Source organism: Camelina sativa, chromosome 13 (genome assembly GCF_030686135.1).
Source record: "Camelina sativa cultivar CO46 ecotype springtype chromosome 13, ASM3068613v1".
NCBI lineage: Eukaryota > Viridiplantae > Streptophyta > Magnoliopsida > Brassicales > Brassicaceae > Camelina > Camelina sativa.
The window spans coordinates 20791624-20809088 of NC_141892.1; the positions used below are offsets into that span (position 1 = coordinate 20791624).

General features: G+C 35.2%; 2 protein-coding genes, 1 long non-coding RNA gene and 1 pseudogene across 7 annotated transcripts; 2 read left to right on the forward strand and 2 right to left on the reverse strand.

The window, feature by feature from the left end:
* Nucleotides 1–1760: 1760 nt before the first annotated feature.
* LOC147929789 (uncharacterized) lies at nucleotides 1761–3356 on the reverse strand. Its single transcript, XR_015577634.1, has 2 exons — nucleotides 2734–3356; nucleotides 1761–2131 (listed from the first exon to the last, which is right to left on the reverse strand). It is a non-coding gene; the product is annotated as an uncharacterized LOC147929789 (long non-coding RNA).
* Nucleotides 3357–3781: 425 nt separating this feature from the next.
* On the forward strand, nucleotides 3782–5730 carry LOC104736999 (class V chitinase-like). Its single transcript, XM_010457098.3, has 3 exons — nucleotides 3782–4871; nucleotides 4994–5389; nucleotides 5490–5730. Exons 1-3 carry the CDS (start codon nucleotides 4175–4177, stop codon nucleotides 5528–5530), a joined length of 1134 nt encoding a protein of 377 aa, XP_010455400.1. The 5' UTR covers nucleotides 3782–4174; the 3' UTR covers nucleotides 5531–5730.
* A 1006-nt stretch (nucleotides 5731–6736) lies between these two features.
* On the reverse strand, nucleotides 6737–10046 carry LOC104737000 (uncharacterized). 4 transcript variants are annotated; one of them, XR_015578347.1, is made up of 13 exons: nucleotides 9697–9977; nucleotides 9500–9584; nucleotides 9337–9407; nucleotides 9091–9205; nucleotides 8912–8991; nucleotides 8494–8578; nucleotides 8326–8406; nucleotides 7950–8044; nucleotides 7538–7874; nucleotides 7356–7447; nucleotides 7180–7252; nucleotides 7032–7109; nucleotides 6737–6940 (listed from the first exon to the last, which is right to left on the reverse strand). XR_015578347.1 is itself a non-coding variant. In XM_010457099.3 (13 exons), exons 1-13 carry the CDS (start codon nucleotides 9819–9821, stop codon nucleotides 6899–6901), a joined length of 1062 nt encoding a protein of 353 aa, XP_010455401.1. In that variant the 5' UTR covers nucleotides 9822–10046; the 3' UTR covers nucleotides 6737–6898. The 4 variants fall into 4 exon arrangements, 1 of the variants encoding a protein (XP_010455401.1); XR_759673.3 differs by having other exon boundaries at nucleotides 7824–7874; nucleotides 9697–9976; XR_015578346.1 differs by having other exon boundaries at nucleotides 7356–7527; nucleotides 7824–7874; nucleotides 9697–9976.
* Nucleotides 10047–11004: 958 nt separating this feature from the next.
* Nucleotides 11005–17450, forward strand: LOC104737003 (uncharacterized; annotated as a pseudogene). The gene is made up of 20 exons (XR_015578348.1): nucleotides 11005–11197; nucleotides 12671–12775; nucleotides 12889–12945; nucleotides 13027–13097; nucleotides 13173–13272; nucleotides 13356–13426; nucleotides 13509–13612; nucleotides 13716–13816; nucleotides 13906–13959; nucleotides 14046–14101; nucleotides 14191–14229; nucleotides 14384–14531; nucleotides 14619–14794; nucleotides 14881–14948; nucleotides 15039–15111; nucleotides 15182–15243; nucleotides 15315–16164; nucleotides 16258–16435; nucleotides 16841–16950; nucleotides 17022–17450. The product of XR_015578348.1 is annotated as an uncharacterized LOC104737003 (transcript).
* Nucleotides 17451–17465: the final 15 nt, after the last annotated feature.

The following is a 17465-nucleotide window of genomic DNA, read 5'->3' on the forward strand; positions in this document are numbered from 1 at the left end:
AATCAAATCACTGAAAAACTAGAGATCTTAGCTTAGATAAGTCATGTTCATGCACTCACCTCTTTGCAGGAAGATTCTGACCAACAACAACGAATCCAACCCTCCTAGCAAGCTTCTAACACCTTCCTAGCCTTGGATCTCTCAAGAACAACCAAGAAATCTAACCAATCCTCTCAAAAGCTCAAGAACACTTCTTTTCTCTCTTTTCTCTCAAAACAATGCAGCGGCGACAAGATAAAACTTCCCAAAACCCTTTTGTCGACAAAACACTTAAATAGCTCGGTTCAATGGTTTTTCCCAAACCAAACCGACCAAAATCGACAATTAAATCATACTGGTCAAACCAGAAAAAAGTTGGTGTCGACCGACACCCCCCAAAATACACATTTTGGTTCGCGGATGTTACAATATGACAAAGATATGACAGACTACATATATTTATATTTATATTTTTTTTTAGGATTAGGCCAAGAATTCAATATAACGTAGGATTGTTTTGTAGAAATATAATTATTATAGAAGGATTTTCTTTAGGAATGTATCTTTATCATAAGATTATTTTTATAATTTATTTTGTGAGTAATATTTTTTTTTTTCGTGTTTTTTTTTAATATTCCTTTTCTTTTAAAATTAGACATTTGTGTAAAATTGACATTTTTCACGATCTTATGAGTTAGTAACTTTTGAAATTGACACGTATCACGATCTGGTAAGTTAGTAACTTTTGAAACCATACTTTATATAATAAGATAACCTTTTTGTAAGCTATTAATTTTATGGAAAAATATCACTTAAAATATATACAATATTTCTTTTTAGATGTATTTCTTACAAGAATAAAAGGTAACTATATTTTTCGGATAAATTTGAAATGAAAACAAAGAAATGATTTTCATTATCAACGGACGAATATTGCAATGGAGATAAAATAATTAGATAATCTAACTTATAAAGGAATATAATTGCAAAATCAAAACCACGAAACAACAAAAATTGTAGTTCAAAGTTTTAAAAAATTGTCTATTTAAGAGCTATAAATGTATTTTCACGTTAAGTTTTTTCAAAAAAAAAAAAGAATGATAGTGTTATACTTCAGCTTTGGTGAAAATTTGCTTAAAATCGATGAATAATATATATATAAATATATATTATTTTCCATCATACATAAAATAATATACTTATTAATAAAATGACAAGTATATATATATATATATATATATATATATATATATATCATAAAATTTCTAACATCCAATTTAGTCACGATATTATTGTCATGCATGTGAATTAAAACATTATTGGACAAATAGACTTCTTAACATTTACACCCACACAAAAAAAAAAAATTATGCCAACCAATATATACATTGTTATACAAATATACTTGTTAGATATATGGACTAACCAACCTTAGAGTTTTTTTTAAGTAGTGCTCGGCTGACCAAAAATATATATATATATATATGGACTATAAACGAGTCTTTTAATTATCATTCAATGGACTATAACCTAGTCTATTTTTATTATTGAAAGACTTTACTTTTCTTTTTAGTGTATTAATTTAATGTTGGACAAACTAACTAACAAAATATCCCACTCTATTAGATGTATAACTTGGTAAAATGTATATACGTTGTTGATTTTATAAGTAATTCGCAGAGTTCCAATCGAGTTTGATTTCAGGTCCGGACTCGAGTCGTGTCAATTATTTGGTTAAGAATTCGGTTTGATTGAATTTTGATTTAAACGCCACATACTTCTAGATCGAAAATAAATTATTTTTGGTATTGCAAGTTGTGAAATTTTATCCCCCATTGCTCAATATAACAGGTCATATTTTTGGCCTTTTGGGGGTCAAAATCTAATAGAGGACTAAACTATATGTGGCTGGAGATAGTTTCTTGAACAGTTTTTTTTTTTAACTTAGAATTATGAAACTCTAAAATATTGAGACTGGTGTTATACCTTTTGCTCTTCCTCAGATTAAGAAGAATCTGATGTGTTAGAACTGCTAGGTTCTAGCTAATTTGGTACCGTTTTTCACTTTCCTCCTTCTGGACAGCAGCAATCAAGTCTTTCTTCTTCTTCTTTGGAACTTGGATGTCCAAATCTTGTTTCTTATCTCTGTTACCTAACAAAGAAATTAAAAACAGAACATGGTGTTGGAGAAGGCATAAAAACAAACAAAAAAGACAACTCATTGTAACACTCTCGTTCATCACAATACAACACACTCTTTCAATAAACAACTAATCCCCAAATCATCCTCTGCAGAAAGAAAACAAAAACTAATGAGCCAAAATCATGCATCCAAGAATAATTGGGAAAACACATGATCATATGTGTAATTGGGAAGCTTAGTTGACAGATTGATAATAGTAAATGCACATTACATACAAAATCTTCTCTTCTGAGCATCTTTCAATTGAGGAGTTAAACCATGTATGTGTTCAACTATATTAGGTGCGGGATCACCGGACTCCCTAACCATGATCAATATGTGTAACAAATCAAAGTATTCATATTACTTTTAGTCAAAATTTACAGATTCTGGTGGTGTTGACTAAAATTTACATGGTACCTCCGATTGACTAAAATTTACATGTTACCTCCGATCTCCTTCAATTTCAAGTTTCAAACACATAGTTTATCAATACCCATCTCAAATTCACAGCCTAGAAATCTTTCTTAATCCCCAAAATTAAGAAACATAAAAGAATAGAATTATGTTACCTGGAAATGAAAAGTAGGAGGGAGGGGGATTTGTCGAGAGGCCGATCGATATGTATGAGAGCTACGGATACTTGAGTTAATCTTCCCGACGAATCCGCTAAGATCTCCGCCGGTACTACCATCGTCTTCGGCTAAAGAAGAAATCAATACTGAAATTGGGTGATAGGAAGAAGAAGAAGAAATCGATCCGTAGAAAGAAGAAGAAATCGATCGTCCCTCTTGGCAAAAAAGATGAGTTGTATTAATTGTTATAATTTAATTGGTTACAGATTTTTTCTGATGAGTCAGTCTCTACTTCAATACAAAAACTGAGCTGTCATCATCTGGTGAAAAACCAAGAAGTTTTATATAAGAGCTACAGATACTTGAGTTAATCTTCCCGACGAATCCGCTAAGACCTCCGCCGCTACTACCATCGTCTCCGGCTAAAGAAGAAATCAATACTGAAATTGGGTGATAGAAAGAAAAAGAAGAAATTGATCCGTAGAAAGAAGAAGAAATCCACAAGTTTTATTGAAAAACCCAGAAGTTTTATTGTATTGATTCACAAAGTTCCAATCGAGTTTGATTTCAGGTCAGGACTCGAGTTGTGTCAATTATTTGGTTAAGAATTTGGTTTGATTGAATTTTGATTTAAACGCCACATACTTTTAGATCGAAAATAAATTATTTTTGGAATTGTAAGTTGCGAAATTTTATCCCCGATTGCTCAATCTAACAGGTCATAGTTTTGGTCTTTTGGGGGTCAAAATCTAATAGAGGACTAAAGTATGTGGGATAAACAGTTTTGGAGGACATATTTTGCATAAACAGTTTTTTTTTTTACTTATAATTATGAAATTCTAAAATTTTTTGCTATTATTAAGATGGAGTTGGTTTTGAAGGTGACTTTTTGTTTAATAACAACATTATAGTTTAGTTCTAGATATTTGATTAATCATTTATAAAGGATGACATAATGCTGAATATATCTTACACATATTGTTAATGTCTCATCTAGAAGAGTAAAAGAAAAAAAAAGAGATATTTGGTCATTATAACTTTTAAGTTTTTTTTTTTTTTTTTTTTTCTTACTTATAAGAGATATTTGAAATAGAAATATGTTAACTATGATATGAATGACTTAACAAAGACTTTTGTATAGTGTATGTAGTTTTTTTCATAATATGGTTTTTGAGTTAATGGTATAACATGTACTAAGTTACAATATTTAACAAAGACTTTTCTTTAGAAATCAATTAAAATCCACAAATCAATAAACGTAGGGAAAAAAAAATTAGTTGACTTTGTGTTTTCTTTTAAAATTTGTAAATATCTCTTCCCAAAACCTCTATATAAACAAAGGAAGCAGCATTATAGTTTGTATCATCACTACACAATTAAGGTCACAACAAACAAAGAAAGATATATAAAACATTCTAGTAGAAAGAGCCTCCACAAAATGGCTGATTCTCAATCTCAGGCTCCCGAATCCTCATCCTTCGTAAAAGCTTCCTACTGGTATCCCGGTGATTATAAAACCCCACACCCACAATCCCCACCCACGGATATTGAGTCAAGTCTCTTCACTCACCTTTTTTGCGCCTTCGCGGACCTCGACCCTAACACCCACAAAGTCGTTGTCCCCGAAAGTCACGAACAAGAGTTCTCAAACTTCACTGAAGATGTCCAGAAGAAAAACCCTGACGTGCAGACCCTCTTGTCGATCGGCGGAAAACACGCGGACAAAAGCGCGTTTGTGTCCATGGTACATGACCACCGTTCTCGAAAATCGTTCATTGATTCTTCTATCAGGATCGCTCGATCGTACGGGTTCAACGGCCTAGATTTAGCTTGGGAGTACCCAAGCAGTTCTCGGGAGATGATCAGCTTCGGGACACTACTTGAAGAATGGCGATTAGCGGTTGAGGTCGAGAGCAGACACACGGGAGACCCGACTTTGCTGTTGACGGCTGCAGTTTACTACTGCCCAGTTTACACGTCGGGTTCCTACCCGGTTTACTTCGAGGCTCACTACCCGGTTCAATTGATTGAAGAAAACTTGGATTGGGTTAATATTATTGCCTTTGATTTTTACGGTTCTTCCACTACCATTGGTCCACCCGCCGGTCTGTATAATCATCCTTCCAAGCCAGAAGGTATGTCAAGTTTATACTATAAAACATAACTTATGATTTTTTTCGGTTCGTCCGTCCAAAGTTTGATCCAAATATGAGTATTATTTTTGTTTTGTTTAACTTGAATAAAATTTTGTTGAAAGGTCCATGCGGCGACTCCGGTTTGAAACAGTGGATTAAGGCTGGACTTCCGGACAAGAAAGCAGTCTTTGGATTTCCATACTTCGGACAGTCCTGGACTCTCTCAAACGACAAGGATCACGGTGCTGATGTTGCGGCGGCCACCACCGGAGTAGCGGTCTCAGCTGACGGTTCGATCAACTATGATCAGATAATTACTTTCATAAAGTATCACAAAGCAGAACCGGGTCATGACCAGACAGTGGTCGGAGATTACTGTTTTGATGGAACCACTTTGATTATGTACGACGATATTGAGAGCATCGTGACGAAAGTGAGATACACTAAGAAAAACGGTCTGCTTGGTTACTTCGCTTGGAACGTTGGGGCTGACGATGATTCTTATCTATCTCGTGCAGGTTCGTCTTTTCTACTTTTTACATATTATAGTTCACGTCCTTAGAATAAACAACTACAACATTATCAATTCTCTTATATCTGGATTTTGGAAATTTACAGCATCGCACACTTGGGGTTCTAACGCACTCACCGAAACATAAATATCCAAGACGACTTCTCTTTGCTTCTGTTATCGTAAGAACCACGCGTGAAGAATAAAACATGTTTGCTTGATTGCTTCTGTTATTGTGTTTTTTTTTTTGAACAAACAATTGCTTCTGTTATTGTAAGACAAAAATATAATGTCTGTGTGTCCTTGCCTTGTTTCTACAATTAAAAATAAAAACGCTTGCTTATAAAAGATAAGGGAAACTAAAAATTAAGAAGAGAAGGATTATAGGATCTTGCGAGCCAAATTTGCATATGGCCACTAAAAGCTCTCCGATATAACCAAATGTATGCGTTTTCTAACTGAACTTGTTTGATTAATAAGAATAAAAACATGTTTCCAACGATCGAGAAATCACAAACTTCCATTTCTACGAGAGATTGATAACAACAATACTGACCAATAAATATACACAAATATCTAACAGCACATAATTCCAACGGCTACAAACAAATTGACAAAAGACCAAAGAACAACAAATAATAATGATAATTAAATGGGAAATAATTACACTATCAACTAAATGTGTCAATATATAAATAGCAACAACAAGAACATTATCAAATTAACAAACAACCTAAACGAAAAAAAAAAAAAAAACCCAACTTTTATATTACCTTAGCTTCCATGATATAACCAAATCAAGTAATTTAATGAATAATTTGACAGATTTTATACGTGCGCTATCCTATCATTTGGACTAGCCAACCCACAACCACTCAAAGTCTTCTTTGATATCAAAGATCACAATCCAAATTCAATAAGAAGATTTGATGTGTAAGTCATAATACAAAACGTAGATAAAACACAAAAGCATGCCACCCAAGATGAAGAAGGAGAATGCTCAATTTATCTTCAAATTAATTTCAATTAATCATCTCCTCTCGTCTCGTCAATCAATCTGGATAATGATTCTTCTTTGTATATACAAACCTCTTTGGTATTATCTATGATGAGACACAGATCCGGTTTCTATGAAATCAAACGTCGGACTTAGATCAGGAGATATATATATCATGCAAAATTGAAAAGAAAAAAAAAAGCCTCCACGTTCGAGAACAATGATCATCGAACTCAGAAGAAAGATGAATAAAAAAGTAAAAAACAGAAACTGACCTATTAATTTCATTTCAGTGGTTCGACAGGATCATTTCAGGATTTGATCAAATCTAAAAACTCCGGGCATAAAACCGAAAGATTGAAAAAATATCGAAGGTGATCTTTTTACTCTGATTTTCTTGTATTATCCAATCCTATAACACGAGCTAGAGATTGTTTTTGTTATTCATAAGCTGACACAGCGTAACAAGTGAAAAACACACGACGGCTTTGACATTGTCTGGTGGTGGTGACGGCTGATTCAAGTCTTAGGCTGTTGTGAAGGTTTCCACATTCCTGGTATCTGTTAAGTAAACGGAATATATAATCAGACTTTGAAGACTAAAGTTGCAAATAATAAAGAATTGATATAGATACACAACACTGACACAAACCTCAACACCATTAGGCCCAATTCTGTTACGTGATATAAAATTCAGAACTAGGTTTGCAAACTCCTCCGGTACATCTTCCTGCATACACGTAGATCATCATTGCTCAAAAAGAGTCAACGTAAGAATCATTAGGCAATCGCATTTTTACCTGTATAGCATGTCCAGTGTGTTTGACCACGATCATCTGGAACTTTCCTTGCATTTGACCAATTGTGAGGGTCCTAATCCAATTTAACAACACCATTATAACGACAGGCTAAAGATTTCAATCCAACTCAAGTTGAGACCTTAGCCAGAGTTCCAAAGGGACAAAAACAGATTTACCTGTCCAACCTATCAGTTCCAGCTAATAACAAGAGTTTTGGAACAGGAGATGACAAGAACTTCTCTGAGAGACCATCGTACCTGCAAGGCAACTAACATTGAATCTAAAGATAGTTGTTTAGACAGTTTAGTGTTGTGAATCCGAGACAGTTTATGATTCAATGTTAGTTGCCTTGAAAGACAGTTTATGATTCAATGTTAGTTGCCTCGGATTCACAACACTAACTGTTGCCTAATCGTATCTGCAAATCGTATATACGTTTACACTCGGATTCACAACACTAACTGTTGTAACTAATAACTCTTATTATTCGACCGTATCAACAACCTAATAGCCTTAGCTTATGTTTACATATCGATGACAGATTACTAACAAGATCTCACTCAGGGTGACCAAATATGGCCAAGATAATCTGCGTTGTGCTCAGTGATTTACTGAATTAAAACAAGAGGTAGTGAGGGTCATACCAGCCTTTCCAATATTGCTCTGTTTCCTCTAGACGCGTCCGGTATACATAGCTGGACAAAAGGTTCATTAGGAAGCAAACATGTGAATACCTCAAAATGGTTACTATCAGTAACAGAGATACGCACCACTGCTTTGAATCATCATATTTGAGAGTTGTGGGGATGGAGACACGAGCAGAATCAATGTTTCTTAACGACCCTCCTCTAACGCTGTATTCAATCTGCAGAAATTATACATTACGTTAAAGATGGCAAACCCAACAAAACTTTACTAAAAATAATCAATAGTTGTTTGCAGATTTAGCTAAATCTAAAGAAATCAAGGCAATGAGGGAAGCCTTGAAAGGCCAAATTTGTCATCAACAAGGATTCAACAAAAGAAAATATCACAGCCGAAAGACCAGAAGTAAAACACTATATATTAATGCCATAAAACGACACATAATATTGCTAGATGTCTTGTTTGTGTATTCATTCAACCAAGTGTTTAAAAGTTGCTTACTGCTTTTTGGATGCTAGGAAAATGCTGCATTCTGTTTGAGAGAATTTTCTGCATGTGAATCAACGAGGCAATAGCAGTACCCTGCAATGAAAGTGCTTTGATCAGTTCATCTCACAAGAGTGCCGACCAAGTGAAAAACATATGAGACTTTTCTATCAGAAAGCAAACCTCAACAACATCCACAACGACAAGCCCAGCCAAACTACTCAATGTTTTGTTTGCGGCAACTTGCACAGCGACCGAACCTCCCATGCTGTATGTTAATAACATGAAACCAATTTATGAAAACTGTATTACACTACTTCTACAAAAGATTTATGCATGCGTCTATCACTACAATCATGTAGCAAAGGGAGCCCATATTTATTCCTTACTAAAGAATTGAAGTCACAATCATAGGTTCAGTATACGAAACATTGTACCAAGTAGATCATAGACAACTAAAAATCTTAAACTTTATAACATATGTTACATGTGTAAGATATATTCCCAGGCACACTTAATAAATATTGAAGCCGTTTACACTTTATAAAAGAGATCAAAAACAGCATACAAATATGACAAACAAAATGGAAAAGAAAAAAACCTGTGACCAACTAGGACAATAGCTGGAGGAGAGTCTCCATACAATTCCTTAATCACAGCCAAAACATCATTGCTCATTGTCTGCATTTCCCATCTTACTACATAAGTCTCGATTCTCAAATACCAGCTAATGTATAAAAATCAAATGAGCACAATCCAGACTAGTAAAAAACGTTATACCTCGAGCGATAACTCCAATTCATTCTCTGAAACCGATTTACCATGTCCTCTCAAGTCCATGGCAACCACCCTTGCTTTCTCCTTGATTTTACTTGCCACTATAGAAAACGAAAGCCTAGCAAGAAAGAACAGATGGAAACTATTATAGAGTACATGCCTGTCTTAAGTTCCATACATATTCAGCGAGTTCTCTCATCAGTGAAGTTTAAACTGAAGAGCCAAGGATATAAAAAAAAAAACACTCACCCAGAGTAGCCACCACCATGGAGACAAAGTACAACAGGTCCTTCAGTTCCAGCCATATAAACGTGAAACACCTAAAACGACACACACTCCATTAGAGAGCCAAAGAGAGAACAATACTAAAACGTTCTGGAGAAAATTAAGAAGCAATTCGTTAAAGCGTTACATCATCAGATCCAGTGATTGATACATCATCTTCTTTATCGAAATAGCTTGTCCATTCTACAGGCGAATACTTCTCCGACGAACTCCTGAATCCCAAAAAAAAAAAATCAAAAAACAATTTCAATTTTTTCAATACACGATGTAAGATTTGTACAGTTGACGATTGGAGAAACGAAATCAGTGTTGAATTTGACTGACGTGGAAGGAGGACGAAGAGGACGAGCGGCGAAGACAGACGCCGGAGCTTCATCTATTGGTTCTACTACATGATCCTCCTCTGAGGTATCTTCACGAAGCGGATTTAAATTTGAAGAAGAATCCATTTGTTGAATTCAGAACAGATCAAATGCGAATATAGTAGTAAGTAAGTAACCTCACAGATCTTTAACAGTTCTTCTTTGTCTACAACGCTCGCTTTTCTCCATTTTTCTCGTTTTTTTTTTTTTTTTTCAGTCGTTTCAATAGGAAGGTGACACCTCGACGAAGGCAAATTGGACTGGGCTTATATATTTTTGGGCCATTTTAGGCCCTTAGGCCCAAAACTGGTTAATATGACTCACACAAAGCGTCGATATTTATTGGAAAAGTAGAATGAATACACGCGGCTGGGGTTTTGCTCTCTAGTCGGGTTTATTCTCCTAATCGTAGGACTACGAAAATATTGTCGACAAATCCAATGCAACGGCGAACGGGCCAACGGGTTTAGAGCAGTCGTCCGGCTAGCTTTTTAGTGTCACCCACAAAGGCCACAACTAATATGTACTGGATGATATATCTACAACAAAATGAACAAATTAATACATTGATGTTTCTATATACAACTATATGATATAAACTATATACATAGCCGACAAAGTAGAAACTTGAATGATAAAAATTTTAACAACTTTTAAAAGTATGATTATGCCAATATAATTTTTAATAATTATGAGATTGGAAAACTCAAAATTTTATGTGAAATGCTCTTGCATCTTTTTTTTTTTAATATCAAATCTTCTTCTTTTTTTTTCTCTTTTGATTGATGTGAATGATAAGAGCATCGTATATTACAAAGTGACAAAAAAAAAACACGTTTATGTTTTATGACTTTTATAATATAGTTTCTTATTGTAGGAAGATAATTAATATATATCATCAGTACTGGTATATCGTATATGTTTTTGGATTTTACAATTTGCCAAACGTCACCAACCGAGGGCCTACCGTACCCTATCTTTCCATCAAAGAAAAATTCCATATCTTGCTTCAAAGCATGCTTATCTTCGTTATATAAACCCCTTCTCTCTCTCAACTGATAAACTCAGACTCCTTTGGTAAAAAAATTTACTTTTTTATTTTAAATATTATTGTGATCGTGGTCATGCATATATTTTATGTCAATCATCAGTTTCATGCGTTTCCTAGTTTCTTTTTATAGTAACCATATTGTTTGATAGCCACTGATAGAGTTGTATTTTTGCTCTCAATAACTGATATCATCTTCTTCGTTCTTCCAAAACCATTGATAGTTGATCTCAAATTTAAACCCTTCATGATACTTTTCAAGCTTTTGCAAGTTCATGTATTTTTTATTGTTGCTTCCTGTTCCATGTGTTATATAAACTCTTTGCATAACCAGTGAATCCTTTAATCTCCTTATATAGGTAACTAATTAAAGATGAAGAACGGTCACTCGGAAAGCGAATTCCAAACTCAAATGGTAATTTAATATTTTCTCTCATGTTACATATTTGTTCTGAACATGAACAACTTTGGTTTTGATCACTTATCCATAATCAAGTACGTATGGTTGGTTTTCAATCATACTTCAGAATTTGTAAAAGATCTATATAAATTGTCAGTCTTTTTGTTTTTGTTTTTTTTTTCTTCTTACTAAAAGACGAAGAAGAAAAAATAAAATATCAGTCAGTTTGCAACGTCAATCAAATTACGTGTCTAATATTAATAGTTTTGGACCACTCGTTTCCTAAATAGTAATGAAGAATGTGAACTCTTATGTCACTGTCATCTATTTTTATTTTTTTCCTTCGTCAACATCTGTCGGTTACAATTATACTATATATTGCACGTTATATTTGAAGTTTTCGTTCTTGTAGTTTTTTAACCTCTTGTCTTGGTTTATTATGAAGTTTACTACCATTAGAATCAATTCCAATACTAAACATAATAATCGAATAAGATTAAGAGTGCTTTATCACAGAATATTAAAGCAAAAGATGAAAAACATACTGTATATATAATATATTAGTATCAGCTGTCGTCTACCCTGAATAATAGTATTGTCTCTATCTCGAATATAATGGAAGGTAATCTTGGGAATATTTATATATTAAACGAATGATACTAATACTATACATCCACCAAGTGAATTTTCAACAGTAACGTTTTTAAACATATTTATAAACTTTTATTAGTAAAATTAATGAGATATAGATATAAATAAATATTTATTAACTTATATACATTGTAGTAAAATAAGCTGGTAAAAAGTTGATGATACAAAATAGAATGACTGATACTGATAGTACAAAATTTTAGATTACCACTTGGTACCGCAATTAATCATTTTGAGACTGTAAATAGGCGGAAATAGTATACTATAACATTTCTTAAAAATGTATGGGATTATATAACTTTTTTCCTAATTTTATATTTTTTTTAAAAAATTATTGTACCACCATCTTTTAAAATCAAATGTATATTTGTGTCGTCATTTTTTGTTCCGTCATTTCTTATTAATGGTTTTTTTTACCGCCAAATCATTTTTATAATCTTGTCTTAGAGGGTTCAAGAATAATTAGTTTGGTATTTAAAATAGTAAATATTACAATTCTACATCCTAATTAAAGAACATAATACAAGAGTGAATGATTCCTAGATTAGGGAAAGTGACAGCTATCCACGAAGTGGCAACACCTCGTTACCACCACCGCCTAGCTCGTGGCGGCTGGCGTCTAAGCGCCTCATCTTGCTATATATTCCTTCTTTTGCTTCTGTTATCTTCGCCACCAAAAAAAAAAAAAAAACTTATCAAAACATCTTTTTGGAATTCTTAATAGTTAGTTATAAAGAACATGAAAAATTTGGTACTAAAAGGCTACAACTTTTTGTTAGCTAGCTTATTGATTTTAGTCATACATGTTAAGCAAATTTTGATTTACAATTTTTTTAGATTGGGAATGAGAGACTTCCTCAAGTAACATGACAAAGGAAGTTGAACAGCAACGTAAAGAACCCTTCTGAGTTCAAGATGACTATAAGAGATCTTCTTGATCTGGTACATCATTTTTTATAGTTATAAGCTAAATCAATGTGACTAAAGTTTATTCAGATGATTGTAGATATTAAAACTTGTTTCTCTCTTTATCTCTTTGTGTGGCTTTTCTGAAGTTTCCAATAGGCTACAGATTGTGGCGTTACACTAAAGAACAAGCTGTTAAAGGAAAAGTGAGTTGTTTTATAATGTATTCACAACAAAAAACATTTGTTCTTTAACACCAAATTCTGAAACTTCGATTTCTTGATTAGGTTTCGATGTACGATATGTTCAAAAAGCGTCATGTAATAGGCAACCATGGCGTCCCATTAGGTGGAATTGGGTATGATATAAGTTTTCTATAAGCAACATGTTGATCTTTCTATTAGAAATGTTTTCAATACACAAAATGTTTTAGTGGAGGAAGCATCGGAAGGAGTTACAATGGTGAGTTTCAGCAGTTTAAGCTCTTCCCTAAAGTTTGTGAAGAAGCTCCAATCCTCACAAACCAGTTCTCTGTAAGTATATATTACATGTTCTGACACTTACTAATATCACAAAGATGCATGCTTTTTGATTACGACGTTTTGGTAATGATTAGGTTTTTGTTTCGAGACCCGGTGGCGTGAGTTACTCAACTGTACTATGCCCAACAAAGCCAGAATCTGTGAAGTAAGGCCATTTAATAGCTTTCCATGGATCATTTAAACACAAACTTTGTTGCTAATTATAATAACTTATGTTTTCTATGTAGCAGTAAAACAGAGGATTTAGGAATAGAATCATGGGACTGGAACATGAAAGGGGATAAGTCTATGTATCATGCTCTGTATCCTAGGTCTTGGACCGTTTACAACGGTATAAAATGAATCTAACCATGGTTCGTTATACATCAAAATGTACATCAGATTCATGATTGCTAAAAGGTTATAGTAAAATGTCTTTTAACTTTGGAGAACAGAGCCTGACCCTGAACTAAGAATAGTTACTCGTCAAGTTTCTCCCTTTATACCTCAAAATTACAAAGAAAGCAGTCTTCCAGTATCGGTTTTCGAGTTTACGGTAAGAATATCTCGAGAAGATGTTCTTTTTATGACTTTATTATCTCAGGAGATCATAAAAATTGTACATTTTTGGCTAATGTTTCACAGGTGAGTAACCTTGGGAATGAAGAAGCAACGGTTACTTTGCTCTTTACTTGGGAGGTACACTAATCTCAAACAAAAATGATATCTATCTGTTTCATGTATTTGAATATTCAAGACCATTTATGTCTGTGTGCTTTACTTAGAACTCAGTTGGAGGAGCTTCTGGGTTAAGTGGAGAACACTACAACTCAACAATAATGTAAGTATCTATATTTCAAAGTCTATTGTCACAGCTTTTGATCTTTGTTTCTCACAAAAGAAACCCATTTTAATGGTGTGATATATCAGGGAAAGAGATGGAGTTCATGCAAGAGCTTTACATCACAAGTAAACTTCTTTTACTTGAGCCTTAAGTTACTGAAAATTCCTCTGTTTTAGGCCTTTGAACCGGGGTTTATTGGCGGTTTCCGGATGATTTTGTGTCGATATATTACAAATGTGATGGAATTAAATTGTTAAAAGACTCACTGATCACTTGCAGGACGGCCGATGGACACCCGCCAGTTACTTACGCCATTGCAGCGCAAGAAACAGAGGATGTTCATGTCTCTGAGTGTCCATGCTTCTTAGTTTCTGGTCATTCTCCTAAAGAAACCACAGCCAAAGAGATGTGGGATGAGATTAAAAAGGTGTTATCTTTTTGTTCTCTTTTCTTGCAATGTTCTTCCAAATCTATTCAAAAAAAGGTCTCTGAATGTTTTTGAACTCTCTTTTAGAACAAATCATTCGACGGGTTAACCAGCGAGCCAGGTTCACCTTCGAGATCTGGAACATCCATTGGAGCAGCCGTAGCTGCTAAAGTGAATGTTCCTCCAGGTAGTGACCGTACCGTCACGTTTTCACTCTCATGGGACTGTCCTGAAGTGCGGTTCAATGAAAAGACTTACCACAGGTACAACCTATTGATTCAAAAATCTCTCATGAATATATATACTTCTAGTTTCTTTTTCACCTAATGTGAATCCTTATACTTTACAGACGATACACAAAATTCTATGGCAACTTAGGCGACGCAGCAGTGAAAATGGCTCGAGACGCTCTTCTGAGTACGTACTGAACTAGCTATTGTCTTTGGTTTCTTCTGACTTGCTAAAAAAGTCTCAAATGATGTTAATTTATTTTTCTTGAAACACAAGATTATGTTGACTGGGAGTCTCAGATTGAATCATGGCAAAGCCCTATTCTTTCAGACACTACACTTCCTGACTGGTAAACTCTATTTTTAATTGCCTTGAAGCTTCTCTTCTGCTCCGCAATCAATAACCGATTAATATTTCAGGTACCGAGTTACTCTATTCAACGAACTATACTATTTTAACTCCGGAGGAACTATCTGGACAGGTAATTTAGTTATAATGTACAAACAAACAACTGTATAATTTTTCTTGAATATTTTGTTTCACTATCCATAGATGGGTTGCCTCCCAAGGAAAATAATGAAAGAAGCAAGATTATAAATACAGAACAGAACAACATTGTTATAGACCTCTTCAAGAAAATCAATGCGGTCTGTGAGCAGACTCATTCTCCTCAATCCTCGAACGCGGAAGAGAACATTGGGCAGTTCATCTACCTCGAAGGAATTGAGTATCTAATGTACAACACTTACGACGTTCACTTCTACTCTTCATTTGCACTTCTTAGTCTCTTCCCTAAGCTCGCACTCAGCATCCAAAGAGACTTTGCAGCAACAGTTTTGTTTCAAGATCCCACCAATAAAAAGATCATGAGCTCTGGCTAGTGGGTTCCAAGAAAACTTCTTGGATCTGTTCCTCACGATATAGGTCTAAACGATCCGTGGCTTGAACTAAATGTATATAACTTCTTCAATACGGATCGTTGGAAAGACTTGAACGCCAAGTTTGTTCTTCAAGTCTACAGAGACGTGGTTGCGACCGACGATCAGGGTTTTGCGAAAGCGGTTTGGCCGTCTGTTTACACAGCAGTTGCTTACTAAGATCAGTTTGATAAGGACGAGGACGGGATGATTGAAAAGGAAGGGTTTCCGGATCAGACATACGATGCTTGGAGTGTTACAGGGGTTAGTGCTTATTGTGGCGGTCTCTGGGTCGCTGCTCTTCAAGCTGCGTCTGAGTTTGCTAGTATTGTTGGGGAAAACGCTGTTGCCATTTACTTCAATGCAAAGTATGAAAAGGCGAAAAGCGTTTACAAGAAGCTATGGAACGGTTCCTACTTCAATTACGACGATAGTGGTAAGGGGTCTAGCTCCTCAATTCTTGCTGATCAGTTGGCTGGAAAATGGTAAGAGTAAGACTCAACCACTGCGTTTACATCTCTCAGTTCTGTTCCCAAATCCCAACGGCATTAAAGTAGCGGTCTTCTGTGTTTTCGTAGGTATGCGAGAGCATGTGGATTGAAGCCGATAACGAAAGAGGAATGGATAAAGAAAGCACTAGAGACGATCTATGAGTTCAATGTGATGAAAGTGAGAGGAGGGACACGTGGAGCAGTGAACGGGATGTCTCCGGATGGACAAGTGGATACGAACTCGTTGGTTTCAAAGGAGGTTTGGGCTGGGTTGATGTCCAAATCAGTCACAATTAGAATGTTTAAGTTCGGTAAAAGGATGGTCGAAGTTTTCTTCTATTAATCGGTGTCGAAGCACAAAAGACGGGTTACAATACAACTTAGACGAGTTAGCAAGTAATGAACGAGTTCGAATGGACGAGTTCGACGGACGAGTCTTCGAATCCTTCGCTTCTAATCTTTAACGGGTGAAAGCCTTGTACTTGCTATTCGTACCTTTTGTCCTTGTCTTTTTTTCTCCCCCTTAATCGAACGCCGTACGCCTGCTTTTATAGGAATTATGTCGGTTCGTCCATTACAAAGACCAAAATACCCCTTCTTTTCCTGAAGGTTTATTTGGGTCTTTTTATGGGCTGGACCTTGTGTTAGGTTACGGGCTTACCCCTAACAGGCTGGGACTACTTACTCTGTTGCAGCTTGTATGATTCAAGGAGGAGAAAGAGACAAAGGGTTTCAGACAGCAAGTGGAATCTACGAGGCTGTTTGGTCTGATCGTGGTCTGATTGTTTCACTACACAAAACAAAAGTTACAAAATCTTTCTTCTTCTATCGTGGATTTGGGTGTGTCGGTGCAGTTGCTCGTTTCAGACACCAGAAGCGTGGAACATGAATGACGAATTCAGATCTCTGTGTTACATGAGACCTCTTGCTATATGGGCTATACAATGGGCATTGACACGAACTGGATCGTTTGAAGAGAAGCAAAAGTTAGTGGAAGGAAAAGAAGAAGAGGAAAGTGATTTGTTGTTAAGACAGCAAAAAGGGTTCCAAGATGTGGCTCGTTTTGTGAGAATAGCACCGACGAGCAATGTACATAGCAGCCTCCTCCAAGACACGTATGAGGCCGTCCTCAATACACTCCGCTTATAGCCTAGTGACCTCGAACTTATTTCTAAGTCCCGGATGCAACATTTTTGCATCACATGTTTATTTATCTTGTGTATATACTTTTCTTGTTAAACGAGGAACAAAATCTAAAACACTGTTCCTGGTTTTGAGAACTAACTAACTAGTCA

Bases quoted from the DNA above. Each gene is read 5' to 3' on its own strand.
- LOC104736999 (XM_010457098.3), top strand. From the start codon at position 4,175: ATGGCTGATTCTCAATCTCAGGCTCCCGAATCCTCATCCTTCGTAAAA. The intron at 4,872-4,993 runs GTATGTCAAGTT...TTTTGTTGAAAG, and splicing joins TCATCCTTCCAAGCCAGAAG to GTCCATGCGGCGACTCCGGT. The intron at 5,390-5,489 runs GTTCGTCTTTTC...GGAAATTTACAG, and splicing joins TTCTTATCTATCTCGTGCAG to CATCGCACACTTGGGGTTCT.
- LOC104737000 (XM_010457099.3), bottom strand. From the start codon at position 9,821: ATGGATTCTTCTTCAAATTTAAATCCGCTTCGTGAAGATACCTCAGAG. The intron at 7,875-7,949 runs GTGCGTATCTCT...CCTTTTGTCCAG, and splicing joins TATGATGATTCAAAGCAGTG to CTATGTATACCGGACGCGTC. The intron at 7,437-7,823 runs GTATGACCCTCA...GTTGCCTTGCAG, and splicing joins GAGCAATATTGGAAAGGCTG to GTACGATGGTCTCTCAGAGA.